Source organism: Protopterus annectens, chromosome 9.part0 (assembly GCF_019279795.1).
Source record: "Protopterus annectens isolate FY-2018-M chromosome 9.part0, PAN1.0, whole genome shotgun sequence".
Taxonomy (NCBI): domain Eukaryota; kingdom Metazoa; phylum Chordata; order Ceratodontiformes; family Protopteridae; genus Protopterus; species Protopterus annectens.
The window spans coordinates 494721152-494744289 of record NC_056743.1 but is presented as its reverse complement, the minus strand read 5'-3'; the positions used below and the strand labels follow the sequence as shown (position 1 = coordinate 494744289).

At 41.9% G+C, this 23138-nt stretch overlaps 1 protein-coding gene across 5 annotated transcripts in view; it reads left to right on the top strand.

The window, feature by feature from the left end:
* LOC122811292 (STAM binding protein) overlaps positions 1–23138 on the top strand; it is a 688610-nt gene that overhangs the window by 441752 nt on the left and 223720 nt on the right. For all 5 annotated transcript variants that reach the window (XM_044083041.1, XM_044083043.1, XM_044083042.1 and 2 more), the window contains one exon: positions 20881–20993. In XM_044083041.1, coding sequence (XP_043938976.1) covers positions 20881–20993 — 113 coding nt within the window. The remainder of the gene's footprint in view (positions 1–20880; positions 20994–23138) is intronic.

Here is a 23138-nt window from a genome sequence, read left to right as displayed (position 1 = left end):
CACCTTGGAGAACCAAAATAACCACAATTTCGAACGTGTAAAAATTAATTACCCATAGGAAAAAGTGCTGAACATTACCAGTTAGAACATTTTTGCATTTTGCTGCATTAGATTGGAGGTTTGGAGGCAAGCTAACCAACATGTCTTTTATAAAAGAAATCACTGCTGCTTCACTGCAGAGTTAACATGCCCCATTTACAGCAGTAAACTCCATTTAGTTCATTATTATTTTATAGTAAAATAATACATTGTGATAACCAGCAAAACTAACTTGAGCTAACAGTTCCTGTGTATGCAATTCGCTGATGCTTCTATCTTCTGATCTATCACATTCATGGACATGAACAGTACACCCCTTTAACCTTACCAAAAATGAGTTTTGTTTGAATAATTGTGACTTAACATCTAAAATCCTTAGGAATGTCAAATGTAAAACCAGTGACACTTCCTAGGTCACAAAATATACCAAATCGATTTTTTTTTTTTTTTTTGCAGGGACTAAAGCCCTCCTTGCATTCCTTGATATGAGAACTATGGGGACAAGCCCCCATATTGCAAACTATATATTGTCCACTTCTTATCTGCATGTAAAGTCAATTTCACCTAGTAGACAGCATTCTGAGTGTCGCTTGTCTGGATCCTGAAAACATTAGGTGTTCCCCAAAAAGACTTATAAAACTGAACAAAGACAGAACTTTCTAAGAGTCTTACTGTATAATAGGATTATTTTAAAAAGATAAAAATAATTTTGAAAGTAATGTCATTGTATGATAGTAAACCATTCCAGAATGCAAAAAGTTATTCATAGATTTTTTTACTAGGCTAATGACCCAAAAGGCTTTTCTAAGCCTAGTCAAGTTTTCTGGAAAGAATAATGATGTCCTGCATCCAAACAGGATATTGAGGGACAGGCATTTATAAGCTACCTCTGTGCATAAGGGACATGGGTGCCAGCCCTGATGTAAATTTCCTATTCCCCATCCACTTGTCTGGGTAATAGACAAACTCAGCTTCACATGGATGAGAAACCTGTTCCATAGGAGGGTTAGTCTCGGAGACGCATATCTGTCTCTACTCTTCATTATATTCTGTTTAAGTCACAGACAAAAATTCAGGTCCCTAGACCTTATATTTCTGGTACTTTCTGACTTAAGAATATGCAGGAGATTAATAAGTGTGGGGTTTGTGGATGCCCTGTAAGCCAGGTATGTGTAGATCCTCCCTTAGCAATCTGTAGAAGACAGAGTAGAGGAAAAAGGCTTTAAGGCACTGTGCATAAAGAAGGTTTGTTATGCTTTGTATTCTTTTTTAAGGAACCTTTGATGTCACTCTAGTAGCTGCATATGCCTGGTCAGGTACATACGAAAGGCAACATTATACTCTATGATTGAAAAGGGCGGAGTACAGTGGGATGATGACCTCTTTGGACCTAGATGCCATGCCCTTACTTATAAGTTGCGCACCATAAAAGGATTTAATCACCACTGTGGCCACATTGTGGTCGAAGGTAAGTCTGTGCGCGTACCCAGATCCCTGACTACTGGGTCAGCTCTTACGGGTGTATTATCATCCTGGTAATTAGCTGGGATGGTTGATTTCCCAAAGGGTGTAGTTATGCTTTTCTTAGCATTGAGTTTAAGACCATGGCTTTGGCACCATTTGTTAGTCAGAGATGGACCTTCTTGAAGGATAATAGTGCCTGCAGGGGAGTTGATAACCCCCGGCTTGCAGTCATCTGCAAACTCAGTCAGCCAGAAACCTCCAGGATTTGCTTCCATTTCAGTGAAATAGATGTCAAAAAGGAGCAGGCCTAATACCAAGCCCTGGGGGACTCCAGTCGTGACTGGCCTCTTGGTGGAGGTAGCCTCACCTATTTTGACCTCCTGGGTCCTATCAGTGAACCAGTTGGCTATCCAGCAGGTGATAAAAGGGTTTATACCTAAATTAGTGAGCTTGGCTATAATGCCTGACTGGAGTGTTGTATCAAAAGCCTTGGCCAGGTTGAGGTAAGCTGTGTGCACAGTCTTACCTTCATCTCGTGCTTTGGTGACCCTCTCAAAAAAATCCAATAGATTTAATAGGCATGACATACCTTTAAAAAAGCCAAACTGTGATGGATCCAGCATTTGCAGATTTCCTATGTCCTCATTTATCATGTCTATTACATATGAGGCTGGTAAAGACTTATGGGCTTGTAGTTACTTGGATTAGTGGCTGGAACTCCTTTGTGCAAGTGAATGAATCTAGCCATCTTCCATTACTTGTGTACAAAACCTCACTGAAGGGTCCATTTGAAAAGTGAGGTCAGGTTTCATGTTATTTATTAAACATCCCAGGATGTTATCAGGGCCCATCGATGTAGTGTGTTTGGCCTTGGAAAGTGCATTAATGACCTGTTGTCTAATAATGGTTGGTGGGATTATGTTATGTGGTATTTCCTTTGGACTATTGGAGGGAGTGGGGGAGAGAAATTTGAGCTGAACCCGTCAGCCAAAAGGTTGGCAATGGCCTCTGGTTCAGTGTGCGTGATGCCATTTACAGTAAGATCTGTGCATTGTTGTGTATTTCCTCTGAGGTTATGGACATAGCTGCAGAAAGCCTTGTGGTAGTCTTTTGCCTGAGAAGCTAATTCTTCAAATTTAGCCTTTGAAGTATGAATTAATCCTCTTAGCTGCCTGTTTAGATTGGTCAGGGGCTTTTGGTTTGTATGGCTTAGCTTTTCTTACGCTTGGCCAAGATTTTTTTTTTCTTTTATTGAATAACTGATGGTGTGATTCTACCCATGTGGTTTGTGTTTATTTTTATTCTTAATATGAGTGGGCACAGCTCGGTCTATACAGCTGTCAGTATGGCTGTATAGATATTTTGTAAATAGCTCAGTGTATTCTATGGTGTTTAATGTATTTGGGGTGCTTGGTTAGCCAAGGTTTTGCTTAGTAGAGAAAAGTTAGCCTTGGAATAGTTTCTAAAGGTGTTTGGTTTTCCTGGACTCCCTGATTTATTTTTTATTTCAAGTAATATTGCCTAATAGTCAGATCTGACAAGCAAAGATATTACATTGGGTGAGGAATACTGCCCCCCATGTTCATGAGTACAAGGTTAATGATATTTGTACTGTAGAATATGAACTGCCAAAGCATGTGTTTCAAGGGAATTGAGTATGTGACAGTTTGTATAAACTGAGATGTACTGAGTACTGTCAACTCTGATCTGTGAACAATGGAAAAATATTGAACAAACTAGATTCTGCCTGAAGGCAGGATATGTGCCTTTTATGGAAGTATATCTGATTTTCTCTTGCCTAGAGATATGATGATGTGAATTGACTTATGTTTACGGGTAAACGTTTGATTGGTTAATTGCCCTGTGTAATGATCTGATTGGTTCAGTTTTATATTTTTGTACTGTCAGCAATATCACCAGTATATAAGCTTGTTTATTTCTTTGTTCTGAGAGTCTCCCTGGTACTTTCCATGAGGCTCCTGCACGTGTGTACTGTAGTTAATAAAAGCCACTGAAAGAGAGAAAGAAATGTATCTGTCTTCATTTTTAAAGTACTGTGCGACTAAGAGCGATTAAAAGCAAGCTGCAGCAGTTGAGAACTGAATGAAATACTGCTAAAAGGGCCCACAGCAGATTTTTCTGTTTCTGTAGTATTTTTTTCATTTTTTCTGTCCCTGTCTGCCTTCTAAAGTTTTATGAACAAATTTTTTTTTTCTGACAAAGTTATGATTTCTCTCCTTCAGTCGTTTTAAGGTAAGTGGCATGCATTTCTTTTTTGCTTTGAATGCGCAGTATGAGAGTGGGGTTAATCCAGAAAATAAACTGGCGTCATACATATGAAAGTAGGAATGACAGTGGGGAAAAAGACGTTTTTATAACACCTTAGCTAAACCTGAGGTAAACAGGTATAGCTTATTGTATGAGAGCGGGGTAAAAAGACGTTTTTATAACGTCTTGGCTAAACCTGTGTTAAACAGGTATAGCTTCTTGTATGAGAGTGGGGTAATAAGACGTTTTTATAACGCCTTAGTTAAACCTGTGTCAAACAGGTATAGCATGTTGTATGAGAGTGGGGTAATAAGACGTTTTTATAACGCCTTAGCTAAACCTGTGTCAAACAGGTATAGCATCTTGTATGTGAGTGGGGTAACAAGACGATGTTCATCGTGCATACAGCTGCAGTCATAACAGATAGGTTCTCCTGCCGTCAGGCGGGTCCTCGGTCGGCCGAATTCCAAAGTCTAGGTCCGGCGTCGGTTGTCATCGCTTCTTCCCTGACGTCAGTGCAACAGGGGTATAAAGGAACCAGCCAACGCCATTTTCTTCAGTCTTTCTTGCCGCGCGGTGCCCGAAGCAGAAGCAGTTCGCAAGTGCCGGTCGGCCAGCTCCTGAGATTACGAAAATTTGGAATCCGAAGTCTTCTTAAAAGCTAAGTACCCCGCTGGGGAAACTTTTCTTGCCTCAGACCGATGTCAGACAAAGTTAATAATTGTATTTCTTGTGGGAAGCAAATACCGCATAAGGATTTCCATTCCGTCTGTATACCTTGTTTAGGCCCAGACCACGACGTCTCGGTCTGTCGCTTTTGTGCTACATTCAACAAACGCACTATTAAGCGTCGGGCAGAGTTCACCCAGCATTATTTTGGGAAAGCATTTAACTATACTATGTCGTCGGATACTCCGACTCCGGTTATGTCTAAAAAATGCAAAGACAAGGACCGACACACGAGGTCCGCGGCCTCTACCGACACCACGCCAAAGCTGACTACACGTGTTCCAGTTCTCAGTGAGGCGCCTACGCAGCCCCTGACTACCGACGACACTTCTTTGATGGTGTCTCCTGTGCCCGAGGTCGCAGGCTCCCCAGCCCACACACCGACTACAGATACCGAAGCCACTCTTGGCGTTGAAACTCAGAATGTGGACAGGTCCACCTCCACTCAAGGTGTCTTCAGATCTTCCTCTTCTTTCTCCATCAAGGCTTTCGCAAAGTCTAAAGCAACCATGCACTCTAAGAGACCAGCTACACAGGGCCCATCTCCAGGCCCCATGCCTAAGAAACAGATGCTTAAAATGGCTGAGGATTTAATTACTCTTATCAGAGGTTCTCAGCCCCCACCGGAAAAAAGGCCCAGAGTGGAGGAAGATTCCCCCCTCCTCTGATCAGGGCTCCATTATTTCAGAGCACTCTGATGATCAGGAACATTCTTACTCCCCTTTTGAAGACTCTGATGCGGAGGAGTCCATCCCTTCTGTCTCCCCCCCAGAGGATTACTCATTTGGGGAAACTTTGCATACCTTAAGGGAACACTTCCACTGGGAAGGCCAAGATTATTCAGATTCCAAGAAAAGGCTCAGGGAATTTCTCTTGCTACCTCAGCACAGGCCTCTGGCTATACCTCCTGTCTTGGACATCCTAGATGATGTTTACTCGGAGGCCTGCCTTAACCCGGACTCTCTACCTCCAGCTCCAGTTAAGCCTGACAGGTACTACATGGTTCCTGACTCACACCAATTACTATACAAAAGCCATGCTGCTGACCCAGAAACCATTTCACAGGGCCCCAAGGGAGTCAAGGCCTCCATTGCTAAAAATCCATTACCTTCCGAGAGAGACTCCAGATCCTTAGAAAGGTGGGGAAAAAAGCTATATACCTCGGCTACCTTATCCATGAGGGCCTTAAACTGTCAGTTTCATATGCTAAAATACCAACAGTTTTTGTTATCACAATTGAAAAGTAAAATGTCACAACCTGAACAACCAGACTTGAAGGAGTTGCAGGATTTGATGCATAGTGCAGAACAAGTGGGTAAGCATACCTTACAATGTGGTTTTGATGCTCTAGAGGCCTCATGTAGAGCTGCTGTTACAGGATCAGTCATACGTAGGCATGCCTGGCTCAAGGAACAAGCCTTGCCTGATCATGTCAAAGCTAAATTACTAGACTCCCCTCTTCAAAAGGATGTACTATTTTGTGCTAATGCTGAGGAGGTGTTAAGGAAAATGGAGGAAAAGGCTAAATCAATGCAAACTGTGAAAGAATTTCTACAGGTACAACCCCCACGTTTTAGTAGAAATTGGCATTCCAAAAACTGGTCCTTTCCTGCCACGGACAGACCCCAAAGAGGCAGATACAGGCGCCCGAGGGGCAGAGGACAATCCCAAGGATCATTTAGAGGCAGACAATGGCAAGGTCCTACACAAAGAGGTGGTGAGGATAACTCGCAATCTTTCAGAAAGCAAACCTAATGACTTTCCCCTTTGCATGCCAACCAAGTCTCAAATGGCAGCCCCCGTAGGAGGAAAGCTGGCATTATTTTCAAAAAATTGGCATATTGTCACAAAGGACAAATGGATCCTGGACATTATAAACAGAGGCTACAAATTCCATTTTCACACCCTTCCAAAAATGAGAGGCATGCCAAACATGCCACACAATCAAAGGGCAGAGGCACAAAGGCAAATTACAGATCTCATAAACATGAAAGCTATTCAAGAGGTACCTACGCATCTAACAAGGTCAAGGTTTTTATTCCAGGCTATTTCTGGTGCCAAGGAAGGGAAAAGATTGGAGACCTATTTTGGACCTATCCATCCTAAACACATTTCTACTCGTACCAAAATTCAAGATGCTCACTCTACAGCAACTTCTTCCCATGCTGGGCAAGGAGTCTTGGCTGGTAACATTGGACCTCAAGGAGGCATACCTGCATGTCCCAATCAGACAAAATTGCAGAAGGTACCTCCGATTTCTTGCAGGTTCAACCCATTATCAATTCTCTGTATTGCCCTTTGGCTTATCTACTGCGCCCAGAGTATTCACGAAATGCCTGGCATCAGTAATTGCCTACTGCAGACTTCAAGGGATACAAATATACCCCTATTTGGACGACTGCCTGATCCAAGCGGACAGCAAGTACATTCTTCTGAAACATCTGGCTTATGTAATAATGTTGAACTCTCTGGGATACACAGTCAACAAAAAGAAATCAAGGCTAATACCCTCTTGGAAGATAATTTTCCTGGGTGCCAATTTGGACACAAACACCCAGATGGCCTACCTCACGCCAGAGAAGCAGGGGCAACTAATTCAATACTTCAGAACACTAGCAAATTGCATCAGGCTGACTACAAGGAAAATCCTGCAGGCTCTGGGATTCATGGCATCTTGCATCTTACTAATCCCATGTGCAAAGCTGCATATGAGGAAACTACAATGGTACCTGAAAAACATATGGTCTCAACACAGCCACAGTTTGGAAACAATAATACCACTAATTCCATGTCTACAAAAGGAATTTCTGTGGTGGGCTCAAGCATGTCAAACAAACACAGGTCTTCCATTCAGCAAGCCTCAAGCAAATCAAGTCATCACAACAGATGCCTCGGACTACGCCTGGGGGGCGCACATGACAGATCGGTGCATTCAGGGCAAATGGTCCCAAAAAGAAAAGCACCTTTACATCAATCAAAAATAAATGCTAGCAGTAATAAATGCTATTATAGCTTTCAAGGACCTTCTACAACCAGGTAAACTATTGATAAGAACGGACAACACCACAGTTATCTGGTACATAAACAAACAGGGAGGAACACATTCTTACCGCCTATGCAGACTGGCCATGTCACTTTGGAACATGGCCGTGGACTTACAAATGGAACTACAAGCACAGTACTTGCCAGGCAAGGAAAACATGCCGGCAGACAACCTAAGCAGGAATATGACAGATCCACACAAATGGAAATTGCATCCAAAAGTTTTTACAGAGATAATCCAAGAATGGGGAAGGCCAGACATAGATCTCTTTGCCTCCCACAAAAATCATCAATTGACAAAATTCTGCTCAAGGATCTTCCATCCAAAGGCCTGGAGAGTGGACGCTCTCTCTTTCAGTTGGACATCAATGACAGTTTATGCCTTCCCACCTCTTCCTCTGCTGCCCAAAGTTCTATTGAAGACCAGAGCAGACAGACCAAAGATGATTCTCATTGCTCCGGACTGGCCAAGGCAACACTGGTACCCACTCTTGAGGAGCCTGACTCATTCACCACCATGGACCCTGCCTCTAATGCCTCTTCTTCTGACTCAGCACAGCTTCAAAACTCTTCACAGCCAGCTAAAAACACTCAATCTAGCCGCATGGAAGATTCCTTAGCATCACAACAGGCACTACTCTCCAAGGAGGTGCAGGATGTCATTTTGGAGCCAGAAGGCCATCAACTAAAAAAGCATGCTCCGCAAAATGGAAACGTTTTTGTGTCTGGAATGAGAAAAAGGGCCAGGATCCTGGAAAACTGAATTTACCTCAAATACTACAATATTTGGCTGAACTGCTAAGCAGTGGACTTTCTTTCTCCTCCATCAAAATCCATGCCTCAGCCATTTCTGCAGAATACAACACTGATCCACCTTTATTCTCTCACCCTCTCTTAAGACAGTTCCTCAGAGGGGCTAAGAATTTAAGACCTCCAAGGAAACAACCAATACCTGCTTGGGATCTTAATTTCATTCTGGAAAAACTGACCTTGCCTCCCTTTGAGCCAGCTGCCTCATCAGATTTGCAATATTTGTCCTGGAAAACAGTTTTCCTTCTGGCTATCACCTCAGCTCGTAGTTTCAGAACTACAGGCTCTCATGGCTGTCCAGCCTTTTATCATCTTCCGTCAGGACAGAGATTCCTTGCGAACCAACCCGTCCTTTATGCCTAAAGTGGTATCCAGGGTAGCTTTAAATCAGGCCATACATTTACCTACTTTTTATCCTAATCCTCAAAACAAAGGGGAGAGATTACTACATTCCTTGGACATCCACAGACAACTGCGTTATTATTTGGACAGAACAAAGCCTTTCAGAAAATCAGAACAGCTCTTTGTGGCCTATGCGGTAGAAGCTCAAGGAAAGCCAATTTCCAAACAGACAATCTCAAAATGGATAGCCCACTGCATACGTTTTTGCTATTCCTTTCATGGCAAAATTGTACCTACAGGCATTAGAACTCATTCCACCAGGGCCACAGCCACCTCTGCAGCCTTCCTCAGAGGAGTTCCTACCAAGGATATTTTGGAAGCAGCCATTTGGAGTTCTGTGCATACCTTCTCCAAGCACTACAGCCTGCCATTATACTCCAAATCTAGAGCAGGCTTTGTCACTGCAGTCTTGCAGGGCATTTCGGCTCCTCCTAGTTCCACCTAGTGCCTACCACCCCTTTCTTAGCTTTGGGATTCTACCCATCTGTTATGACTGCAGCTGTATGCACGATGAACATAGTACAGTTTTGTACCTACCATAAATGTAGATGTTCGAGTGCTAATACAGCTGCAGTCCAGGTTTCCCTCCCTCCTTCCTCTCTTGGGACAGGCCTATAGGCTAACACATCCTCATACAACCTGATTGGGGTATTCATTTATGATGTATTTGCTTGCAACTACTGTATTTTGATTATATTGCACTGCATTATTACACAAATTTATGTATTGCCTTCCTTCTGGGGGCACCTGATATCTGGAGCAAGAAAAACTGAAGAAAATGGCGTCGGCTGGTTCCTTTATACCCCTGTCGCACTGACGTCAGGGAAGAAGCAACGACAACCGACGCCGGACCTAGACTTTGGAATTCGGCGACCGAGGACCCGCCTGACGGCAGGAGAACCCATCTGTTATGACTGCAGCTGTATTAGCACTCAAACATCTACGTTTATGGTAGGTACAAAACTGTACTTTTTCATAATGCCTTAGCTAAACTTGTGGTAAACAGGTATAGCTCATCGAGTGATAGTGGGGTACTGAGTGAAAATGGGAGCGAGTGCGGGAAAAATAAATGAGCCAGAAAAAGGTACACCAGCTGGTTATATGTTTTATCTGGTGTCCCGGGACAGTTGTATCTTTTTAGATCAGTGGATCGCCCCTACTAAGGAAGACGGCGATCTTGCTTTTCCAGAAAATGGTAGTTTTAATAAAGATGTTCTGACTAATTTACGAAAAAAATTAAAAAAGAAAGGAAAAATACCAGGGTTGTGCTGGGCAGCTTTTAATGATTGGATGTGTGAGGCAAAAGAATGGGAAAAAGATTCGGTCGTTAGTCGTCTTAAGGATAGTCAACAAAAGTTAAAAGAGCAGATAAAGGAACTGCGACAAAACTACTAAGAATCTAGATATAGCTAATGGTAAACGTTTAAAAGAACCACCCTGTAAGGGATTATATCTGGTACAAGAGTTAAATAAACTACAGATAGCAGAATCGTCTAAAGATGATAATCCATGGTTCCCCCCATCCCCTACAGCTCCTCCACCGCAATATCAACCTTCACAACTACAGGATGGAACTGTTAGTTCTGCAATACCGAGTGAAGGCCGGCGTACGGAAGAGCAAATCATTCTGGACCCCAGACAGGGAGATCAGGTGATAGGAGGCCAGCCTAGTCGCCTGACTGTAGAACAACCTCACCAAATAGATATCGGCAAATCATCCCCTAGAGTGACCCGCTTTGATTAAGAAACAGCACAAAAGAAAAGTGCAAATGCTTTTTGACCCTAGGTCCAGTCAGCCGAAAATACCTCAAAACAGGAAAACGGTTTATTCACACAAGGGTAAATATTATAAGCAATGCCCAATTGTGGTTAAGGATAAGGATGATTACATTAATCCAGATAAATCTCATCAAAGCTTCACTTCCGATTCGAGCATGAGCTCGTCAGACGAAGCAGGAGTATTTCCACTGAGGGAGGTTCCAAATCCAGCACATGCCAGAGATGCGGAACAACCGGCTACTGTCGTCATACCTAGGGCGTGGTCAGCAGTTGATTTTCAAGCTATTACCAAATCACTTCCACCCATTCGTAATAACCCAGCAAAGTTTCAACACGTATTAGCAGGACACATATGTTTACAAAATCCTACTATAGAAGAAGTCAAAGCTGTCCTCCAATACGCTGTTCCAGCTGATCTGAAGAAACGTATATGGGATCATGTTAATGTCCCCACCCCAATACCAAAGCATAACATACAAGGGGGAAACGGTTTTAAAACGGTTAGACAACAAATTGATGATGCTATTATCTTCATAGTGCCACCTACCCCAAATTGGTCTAAGATTAAATCAGTCTTACAAAGAGAAGACGAACCTATAGATGAATATTTACAACGACTTACTGATGCCTTTGAGGAATATTCCGGATACCCAGAGCTCACCGAAGGGCCAGCACAGAGTGGGCTGTCAGCTGCTTTTGTGGATGGGTTACGCCCTCAAGTGAGAGATAAATTAAAAGAAGTATGTTTGAATTGGCCTAGTCTGGGCCTGCATGAGTTAGTCCAGCAAGTACAATACCTATCTGACCATTTGGCTAAAGAAAAGAAGGATTTACAGGAAAAATTAGTACAAGCACAAATTCAAATGTGTAATGCTTTGGGCCAACCTGGTCACTGAGGTAGAGGATGAGGGCGGGGACGAGGGAGGGGTAGAGGTCACAGTCCAGCTACTCACAAAAAACAAAACTATCAAGGTACACAACCCACCCAAACCCAGAATCCAAGTAATCAAAATGAATGTTTCAATTGTGGCCAGACAGGCCATTGGAAAAATAAGTGTCCATATTTGGCAGAGCAACCTGCACCATACACTGAGGCGCCACAACAATGGAATTCTAACTGGATGCCAAACACTCGACAACAATCACAATGAAGGTTCCCTGAACAGAAACAGCAGCAGGTGTACCCCTTCCTTCCTGTGGATCAGGATGGGCCACTTGTTATGTTACTAGTTAAAAATAAACCATATCCATTTTTGATTGATACCAGAGCAACTAAATCTATGCTAACTAGCAGAACAGCCATGAATATTCCACTTTCTAAAAAAGTGACTAAAGGAGTAGGTGTTTCCAGTATACCTATTGAGTATTCTGAAACCGTTCCGGTCCCAATAACTTTGGGACCGTTGCAGGATAATCATGCCTTTTTAGTAGGACCATCAGCGACTTTAAATTTATTAGGACGAGACTTGTTTTGCAAAATGGGGGCCACCATCTTTTGCCCAGCTGATGGAGTCTATCTCCAAGTACCTTCAGACCAACAGGGCACTACTTTAGCAGCCTTGGATGATACTACCACATTGCAGTCAATGTGTATTCAGTCAGATTCTAACAGAAATGAAGATTTACACTCCCTACCCTCTTGCTTGTGGACAACTCATGATAATGATGTAGGATTTTTAACTTCAGCTATCCCTGTAAAAATAACTTTAAAACCTGGAGCAAAGTTGCCCCGAGTACCACAGTACTCTCTGACGGCTGAGGCTGTTTCTGGTATAGCTCCTGTTATTTCTGCACTAGCAAAGTAAGGGATAATAGTACCCACCACAACCCCGTGTAATACTCCAATATTACCAGTAAAGAAACCTGGTAAACAAGCTTACAGATTTGTACAGGATCTATGGAAAGTTAACAAAGCAGTTATGCCTGTCTTCCCAATTGTGCCAAACCCTGCCACTATTTTAAGTTGTATCCCACCTATAGCTAAATGTTTTACAGTAATAGATATTTCATCAGCTTTTTTCTCTATCCCAGTACATCCTGATAGTCAATATTTGTTTGCTTTTACCTACAAAGGGCAACAGTATACTTAGACCCGATTGCCCCAGGGGTATGTAAAATCTCCGACTTTATTTTCAAGGGAAATGCATAGGCAGTTACAAGATTTACAGCTAACGTCACGTTCAGTACTAGTCCAGTATGTGGGCGATATACTTATAGCCTCCCCAGACAGTAACGCCTGTAAGGAAGATTCTCTTTTAGTGTTAAAATTTCTAGCCGCACGTGGATTTAAAGTAAATAAATCGAAATTACAATATTGTCAAGATAAAGTACAGTATTTAGGACAAATAATTAAAATGGGTTCTCGCCGGATACTCCCAAACCGTATCAGTTCTATTCAAACTGCACCTCGTCCTGTAACCCAGAGGCAACTTAGAGGGTTCCTTGGTCTAGCAGGATACTGCAGACAGTGGGTATCTAATTTTTCAGAAATTACCGCCCCGCTGTTGCAACTCTTGAAAAAGAACATTACAGACCCTCTACCCTGGATGTCACAGCATGATGAGGCTTTTCAGGCAATTAAAACAGCCCTGGTAAATCTTCCTGCCTTAGGGTTACTGGACTATTCTAAACCTTTTGTTTTCTTTTGTTGCGAACGAAATAAGACTGCTCTGGGTCTCTTAACCCAGCAACGCACTGGAGGATACCGACCAATTGCTTACTATAGCACTCAATTGGATCCGGTTGCTTCTGGATATCCAGCTTGCTTACGGGCTGTGTCTGCTGCTGCCATCTTGGTAGAGATGGCAGCTCCACTAACCCTGGGACATGACACTGTACTAGCAGTCCCGCATGCTGTTCAAGCCTTACTTTTGAAAACTAAAACACAATATCTTTCAAATGCACGCCTTACTAAGTACGAAATAAGTTTAATGGGAAATCCTGCTTTACAAATTAAATGCTGCCCCCCACTAAACCCTGCCTCTTTAATACCAACCTCAGACAAGGGCGAACCACGATTGCGTGTTAGTAGTTAACTCTATTCTTTCTCCTAGGTTGAATTTATTTGATACTCCTTTGCAAAATCCTGATTTAGTTCTTTTCGTTGATGGATCCTGTTTAAGAACAAACTCCGGAAAATTCCAAGCTGCTTGGTCAGTCTGCACACCGACTGAAGTATTGCAATCAGCACGATTACCTACTGGCGCCTCCGCGCAGGCCGCGGAATTAGTGGCATTATCACATGTATGTAAACTAGCTAAAGACAAGTCTATTATTATTTATACTGATTCCCGTTATGCCCATGGTGTTGTTCATGATTTTGGCATATTATGGAAAGAACGAGGGTTCTTAACATCTTCCGGAACACCCATTAAAAAACATTTTTATATCAGTAATTTATTACAAGACTTATTGTTACCTTCTGAAATTGCTGTTGTTAAATGTGCAGCCCATCAATCCAATGACACTTTCGAGAGTAAAGGCAATCATTTTGCTGACTGGGCTGCTAAACAGGCTGCTTTCTCATAAACTGTTCAGGGTCACATTTTTGCAGCCATTACAATCTATGAAAACTTTTGATAAAACAGTACTAATAGCTTTACAGAATGAGGTCTCAGAATCAGAAAGAAAAACATGGTTGTTTTAAACGCTCTGATTTAATTTGGCAACATCCAGATGGCAGATTGGTCTGCCCCCTATCCATGCTAAATTTCCTCATTAAAGCTTATCATTTGCCAGCCCATATTGGGGTACAAGCTTTAATAAAACAAATCCAAAACGATTGGTTTGCCCCAAAGCTTTCTGTTTCTGTACAGCACTTTGTGAGCAATTGCTCAATTTGTTTACGATACAATATTTCCAAAGGCACAATGGCTCCTGTACAACCCTTACCAAAACCATTGGGACCATTTTGTGCTTTGCAATGGGATTTTATTAAATTACCACTTTGTGCATATTTTTAATATGTTTTAACTGTTGTTGATGTTTTTTTCTGGATGGTTAGAAGCATACCCTTGTGTGAAAAATGATGCTATCTCAGTTGCGAAGAAACTTTGTTATGACTTTATACCTCGATTTGGTGTTCCTTGTTATATATATATTCAGACCGTGAAACACATTTTACAGCTCAATTAATTGACTCACTGTGTACTATGTTGGGCATCACTCTAAAATTCCACTGTCTATATAGACCGCAGACATCTGGAATTACAGAACGCATGAATCAAACACTGAAAACTAGACTAGCAAAAATTGCTACTGAAACAGGCCTCACTTGGGTACAGGCCTTACCACTAGCTTTGCTGTCTATGAGAGCACAAGTACATCCTACTAAAGGTCTCTCTCCTCATAAAATTCTAATGGGCCGACCTGTGCGCATGCCCATGACTCCACCACCACCCTTTTCTGAGTACGATGCCTTTGATCATGATGGTATTGTATACTGCACTTATCTTGTTTCTTTCTTATAGTGTTATCACCACCAAGTAGCAGCTGCACAACATAACCCTTTTACGTCTTCTGAACTACAGTCAGGCGATTGGCTGTACGTCAAGTCTTTTTCCAGAAAAGCAGCACTGCATCCTCGTTGGAAAGGGCCTTACCTGTTTCTATTGACAACCTCTTCAGCGGTACGATTACAAGGCTCACCAACCTGGATTCATATATCACACGTTAAGAAAGTCGCCCCTTCCGAAGATCAAACACCTCTACCTTTCACAGCTCCAGAATCTCCACCTATCGCTTCCCGTACTCAAAGCCATACTGTTCCTGCACCTAACAATGTCTGACATTTCTACAATCAGAACACTTCTCCATTCTAATACAATACCACCAAGACCACCATTTCCACTGAGGTACTGTAAAACAATCTTGGTGGTTATGTTGTTCTTATATTTTTACTGTGGCCATTCCTATTTTCCGCTACAGTAATACCTCATGCCAAAAGAACTGCATAGCATCCACCATTCAATACCTACCAAGCTATAAAATATACTTATGCATCATCCCTTAATGTTTCCAATTGCTGGATCTGCACTGCCATTCCTACGGTTCATGGGGGATTGATGCTAAATATAGTTCCTTTAGGGATTAAAGAGACATGGACGAATCTGATCTACAACACATCAAGAGTTATTTCGAAACACAAAGTAGTATTACAGTTGTCTGTCCATCAAAATGGAACTTTGTGTTTCCAGAAACTTGATAAAATCAGAGTAGGGTGGAGCCATTGCAACAAAACAGTGGTATATAATTGCACTGCATGGGGTCGTGTAACCAATTTCTCAGCTATATCAAGAATTGTAAAAAAACTCTATAGCTAACTTTTCCCGGAAAATAGAATCTGTCTACTGGAAAATATTTGAAGGGCGGCAGAATGCTGAGAATCGCTTTAAGCCTATCAGTATCACCATCAAAGTAGAGAACTGTTATTTTGTGTGCGGAAGAAAAGCATATAAATAGCTACCAGGAAACTGGTCTGGCAGCTGTTTCCTGGGTTACCTAGTTCCAGCTATCCGACATGTATCTACATTACCTAAGGGAAAAATTTGGAACGTTCGAGAGGTCAAGAAGCCTGCCAATCCGGTTGGCAAAGTTGATACTTCATGGATCTATCATCATGACCTGGCTCATGCTAATACCAAAGGACTGTCCCATATGGACTTGGGTGATGATGTAATATCATGGGCTGGTATAATTCCATCATACGGAGCAGTGAAATCAATTTGGGAACTGAGAAAGTTATCTAAACTGCTCGTAATCTTGAGCAATGCTACATTTTCTGCGTTAGAACTAGTAACTGATGAACTGACTGCTATGAGGGCTGTAGTACTCCAAAACTGTATGGCTCTAGATTTCACCCTAGTTTCCAAAGGAGGAACTTGCGCCAGAAGTTACTCCAGGAGGAGTGCTGTACTTTTATTCCTGACAATCAGCACAAAATTGAAAGTCACCTTGAACTGATTCAGAGAATTTCCAAGCTTTCAGAGGCCAAAGAGGCAGATAGCTCAACATGGGCTTGGTTAACCAACCTGTTCTCAGGTTGGAGTGGTGGACTGTTGAAGCTGATCTTGTTAATTGCAGTATTAGCAATTGTTGCTTTCACAGGTTCATACTAGGCTATCTGCCCTAGGGCATTTATAAGCATAGCCAGAGTATGTTTGGCTTTCGCCACCCATTTTAAATAAATTTTGCTATGCCCTTTTTCGAGGTTAGCATACTGTGCCTCTGTCTAACAGTGACACAGAAGTGATACCCGGGGTAAACCTACGATCTCCCATCCACTCATCAAGATTCCTCTTGAAGAGAGTAAATGAGGGACTCTGCCTAACCTGGACTGGGATTTTATTCCAGAATGAAGGGAGCCTCTGGGTTATGAATCTGTCCCTCCAGCATGTTCTATTTATTTCAGTGCTGAGGTTCAAGTCTCTGGAGCGTGTAGCTCGATGGGATTTGGATTTTTTGAGGTGCAGCATGTCCCTTAATTCCGGGTTGGACATGGCTTTATACGTCAGGCACAGGTCGCCTCTGAGCAGGCAGTATGCCACTGAGTAGAGCTGGAGTTTCTTTAACCGGGCAGCATATGGTATCTGTTTGAGCCCTTTGATCCTCTTGGTGAGGTACTTTTGGGGTCTTTCCAGTTGTTGCAGTCTTATTTCTAATCAAAGCACTGATCTTGAAATTAATGTCTTCAAAAACTGTGAAAAAAGTGCCTAAATTTTATATGCCTGCAACTATGACTGTAGATAATGAAATGAAAATTTCTCTCAGTGATGAAAAGACTAGTAGCATGGTTATGCTAGATCTGTGGCAAATGTATGACAGGTTAAATGATGATGCTTACACAGCATCAAATGGGAGATTGTAGAATTTGAACAGCCAAAGCATGTGTTTCAAGGGAATTGAGTATGTAACAGTTTGTATAAACTGAGATGTACTGAGTACTGTCAACTCTGATCTGTGAACAATGGAAAAATACTGAACAAACTAGATTCTGCCTGAAGGCAGGAAATGTGCCTTTTATGGAAGTATATCTGATTTTCTCTTGCCTAGAGATATGATGATGTGAATTGACTTGTGTTTACGGGTAAACTTTTGATTGGTTAATTGCCCTGTGTAATGATCTGATTGGTTCAGTTTTATATTTTTGTACTGTCAGCAATATCACCAGTATATAAGCTTGTTTATTTCTTTGTTCTGAGAGTCTCCCTGGTACTTTCCATGAGGCTCCCGCACGTGTGTACTGTAGTTAATAAAAGCCACTGAAAGAGAGAAAGAAATGTATCTGTCTTCATTTTTCAAGTACTGTACGACTTTACAGTATCCAAGGTAGGAGAATGGACCAACTGTTCCAGGATGTTGGTATTAACTAAGTTTAGGAATTGGTGGGCTTGTGCATTAGAAGTTGTGTATGATTCCCAGTCTATAGAGGGGTAGTTGAGATCCCCCATGAATATCGTATTGAGTTGAAAGGTGAGGGACTCTAGTACATTAGGATAGGTAGTATGGGTTTCATGTGACATGGAGAGGGGCCTGTATATTGAAAGGGTATGGTATGGCACTCTGTTTATGGTGAGTTGCACATGTATGAGTTCCAGTGGGTCATACACTTTAACTAGTCTGGATGTGAGATTTGTCTTAATATAGACTGACACTCCTCTACCTTTAGTTCCCTGCTGTGCAGTAGCTGGTCCAAAAGAGTGAAAGGCATTATAACCTTGAATTGCACAGTGACTTTAAACTATGTCTCCGTTACTACACAGATGTCCACACTCTCCAAGGAGAGGAAGGCGTGCAGAGAGTGGAGTTTCTTGTTAAGACTTCTAGCACTGAGCAGTACCACTTTCAGATATTCATTCATTGGTTCAGTTAAGTCAGTAGGTTTATCAGTGTGGAATTGCCTAAAAAAAGGCACTATGGTGCGTTATCAGATGGGTAGCAAAGTGGCTCACTGATGGAACTCACCTAGTCAAAATAGGTGAAGCTACCTCAAGCTGTAGACCCATAAGAAGCTGTGTACCCCAGGGTTTGGTCTTGGGGCCTCTGTTATTTGGGATATACTTTTCTGAGGTGCAGGCCAAAACCAGTGGACTGTGACTGACGAAGTTTGCAGATGACTGCAAGCTGAGTGCTGTCATCATTTCCCCTAGTGATGTGGACATCCTTCAAGAGGGTCTCGCTCAAACAAGTGATGTGTGCCAGAAACATGGCCTCAAGCTGAATACCAAAAAGTGCATCATCATCATCATCATCATCCCCTTTGGTGAGAGTGACATCCCCACAAATTATCTCATTAATAACGATGTTCTAAGCACGCAATCAGTTATGAGGGATTTGGACTCCCAGGTCGATAGCAACCTGACTTTTGACCACCATGTTGCTTCCATTGTACGGAAAGCTTTCTACATGGCTTACCTCATAAGTAAGGGTGTCTCATCCAGGGACAAGGAGGTCGTAACATCCCTGTATTCTTCCCTTATAAGTCCCATTATTGAGTACAACACCCCGTTTGGCATGTACCTCACAAAGCACATGCAGCAGCTGGAGAGACCACAGAGGTTCCTCACAAGGAGAATCCAGGGCCTCAAAAGTCTACTATACACAGATAGGCTAAAAGCCCTATCCCTCTACTCAGTTTCATACAGATTCCTCAGAGGTGACCTCTGTCTGGCATACAAGGCGATCTCAGACCCTGCTTTGATGGGACTGCTGCATATCCACAAGTCAAGCTCCATTTGAGTAACCCGTACATGCAGCCGCAGCCTGGTCTGTGACGTCAATAGGACTTGGCTGGACAGATTTATGTCCCGGGGACTCCCCCATCTGTGGAATAGACTCCCTCTCCACATCAGTCAGAGTACCACTTTATGCATATCCGCAAAACAAACAGCACCAGAATTACCCATTCTAAAGACTTAACCCTTGGCTGTGATATAAATAGGACCTGCTGGAGAGACAGGTATGTATCCCAGAGATAACCCCGTCTCTGAAACAGGTTCCCCATCCATGTGAAGCAAAGTTTCTTCCTAATCCAATTCAAGTGCAACCTGGACAGTTGGATGGGGAACAGGAAATTCATCCCTGATTTGGCATCTATGTCTCTAATGGACGCAGGCAATCTGTAAATGGTTCATCTCACAGGCTCCATCTTGTAAATGTTTCATCTCTCAAGCCCCTGCTTACACTTATCAAGGGTATCAGAACTTGTCAGAGTTTGGGATGCATGGCTAGGCTTAAAAAGACCCTTGTGGTCGTTATCCTAGTAGACACCTATGATGTAAAATGGTTCTGGTGGAAGAATTGACAATGAGATGGTTGTTGAATGTATTTAGAAAACTGAATATGTTACATGTTTTACAGTGGTATATAAAGTGCGATACAAAGTATAAATGCAGTGGATGTTTAAATAATGAAAGGAAGATGGAAAAGTATTAGTAAAATAAAGCAATCCCTACTCTTTTCAATAAGTGCAGTGGGATCTTTTACATCCACCTGAGTTAACACAAACTCAGACAAATGGGGGGCATAAACCTAACGTGTCAGTTGCAACAAGACACATTCAGGGCTGCAGCATTCCCTAATGCTGCACTGCACTGTCAGTAACGGAAAATGAATCCAGTCGCTCAGGAAGGGAACAAATTCCACAGCCTTCTGATCCTCCATCACCAAAATCAAATTTGCTACGTGTTGAACTTCTTGCTAAGTTGTGGATAGTCACACAGTTGTATGAATGCTTCTGTACACAGTGCACAGGCACATTTTGTGAGATATGCTGTTAAAAATTTCTTTGGGGATGTTGAGAATTGGATGAGTGTCAGTCTTCACTGAATGAGTTAGTATGGTGTTGCTTCTACTAAGTTTTTTCTCCTTCATGTTGGTTTGCTGTTATACAGCTTCCTTTAAGATTTTTTTTTTCTTTTGGAATGCTGTGTTGGACCTGCATTTCCATAATGCAGTAACTTAAACTAATCCATGCTTGAGGTTGGTTGCACTGGGAGAAATGTCCCTTTTCCTCAGGTTACAGTACGCTTGGAGCTGATTGTATTAAGCGTGGAGTAGCAGCACTTTGCATGGGAGTTGGAGGCTTTTCCACCAAGAATTTTTTTGTACATGTGGGTTTATGTATGTTTATGCATTTTCTAAAGGTGAGCAGTTTTGTGACATCATTACATTCAGCTGTCTGAGTTGTCATTGGATCTTATTGACAAATTATTGCTCATTTACTATGGCTGACCTAGACCCATTACTTTTTTACTTCTCAAATGTCACATTGCTTGTTTGACAAATAGATGTGTAGAGAATATATTTGATTTTGTTCTGTCTTGAATATTTTTATCTTTGCTTTCTTAGACTCATCCAACCCAGACAGCATTCCTGTCCAGTGTAGACTTACACACACATTGTTCTTATCAGTTGATGTTACCTGAATCCATAGCCATTGTCTGTTCTCCAAAATACCAAGAGTAAGTTAAGTTTTGAATATCTGAAAAGTGTTTTTTTTATGAACCATAAGTAAAATATCTCAGAATTTCTTGTTGTTAAATATCACTGTTCTGATTTGATTTGGCTTTGAAATACCATTCTCTATAATATGATAAGAATCATTCCCTTTTTGCATAAATACTTAAGCGTTTTTAGAAATACTGTTACTGTACAATGGTTTTTAATGCACTCACTCCTGATTTTAAAGGCTGCACTACTCTTGGCTGTTTCACTTCTAAAGTCTGTAACACTGCATGTTCAACATACTGATCACTGCTGTGGTAGCCTTAGCTCTATGGATTATATTCTACCAATGATGTAACAGCCAGCCATCTTCCAAAGCTTCAGGGCACCCCCCTCTCACCCAAACCATCAGTCAGCTCAAGATGAGCTGACTAAAAAGACATTTTTGGGCACCAAACCCTCCAGAGCTTTCCTGCAGCCAAAGAGTACACTCCTCTGCAGGCTTCTCAGGATCAATAGCTGACATCTGCTGTTCCTTTAGTGGGCTGATAAGTTCCCTTTGGGGAAGAAACTTCCACTTTGTTGAAATTGTTGTTTTATTGTTCTTTTTATTTTTTTAGTTAGGAGAGTTATTTTTAAGTCAGAAGTTTATGATTTAATGGATTGTGGTGAGACTGAACTGCACTTTTAAAAGGGAGAGCTGTTTTTGCTTTCAGTTTAAAAAAAACATTTTAACTGTGGAGACACTTTATTTTACTTTTAGTGACTGGCAATGTGTTTTAAAGTGGTTTTACTGTGTTTTTATGGGGAAAAGTGAGTTTTAAAGACTTTACATTTTTACTGCCCTTTGCTGCTTGTTTCCCCCAGGAAAGCGGCACTATTTTCATTTGATTCATAGAACAAACTACTGGTCCCATGGTCTGTCTTCCTACAAGCCACAAGAAGGAAAAGTTAAGAAGCTATTCATTGCCTGTAAAACAGTAGGCTATCAGTTTGCCTCATCCACAGATGGATGACTTTGCTGTGCCATAGCTTGTTCAACAACCCACTCATCTTATTCTTTGCAGACCACTCATATTTTATGCCAGATCCCTCTGGTGTAGCAGACAGTGTGGGTGTAGCACACAGTGTGATCTATGTGTTAGCCACATCCACTGTGGCTTTTGGGGTCCCTACAGTGGACAAGGGAGAGACACACTTGTCAGTTTTGGAAAGGAAACTGGGAAGGCTTCCCTTTTTGATCAGAATGTTGTGCCTATCTCTGGGGAAGCTGCAGCTGCCATTAATAACACTGTTGACCTATTTTTCCTGTCAAAAATAAACAGAAAACTAAATATGTATTTGCTCATCCTCAAATTTCCTTAGACAAGAGTAGCTTAGCGGATTTGGCTCAGTGTTTAATGCCTGCTGTTGATCCTTCTTATAAGGTGACTTCTGGTGAAAGAAAGAGGGATACCTCTTTACCTGAAAATATTAAAGGTTCTGAATCTGGACAGGAAGATGAAGGGACAGATACAGGGTTTGCTGCTCAGTTTTCTGATTCAGAGTGAGAGGAGAGGCTCAGTTTCTGATTTTCCCTGTGGAGATTTCTCTTTCTCTGAGACGATTTCCAGAATGTGCCAGTGTTTTCACTGGGAGAACACTGAAGCTTCTGGGTCACTCAGAAAGCACTGTGAGCTGTTATAGAAAGAATTTCTATGACCCATACCCATTCCCCCAGTTTTGTCAGATGAGGAGGGTGTGTGTGTCACTGCCTGCAATTTTCCTGATAGCCTGCTGCCCCTAAAACGGCAGATAGAATATACAAAGTTCCTTAATCTTTTAAGTTTTTGCAAACTCTTCCCAAACTGATGCAGCAGCTATAGTTTTAGTTAATGTTACTGCTGCTAAAAATCGGTTAATTCATGTCCTACTGTTTCTGACAAGGATGGAAAGATTATTGATTAGTATAGGGAAAGAAGGAATGATTCTGCAACTTTGATTTTCAGTATTTGGAATTGTCAGGCTCATATGTTTAAGTTTATTCTGACAAATTCTGAAAGTATGAAAAAGGTTCTATCTGCAGTTTCTTCATGTGAGGAAAAAATGTGCTTTAAATAATTCCTCATCCACCAGATCAGACCCTATCATTTCCTTCTGTCCCTCAACACTTTCTGTCCAAA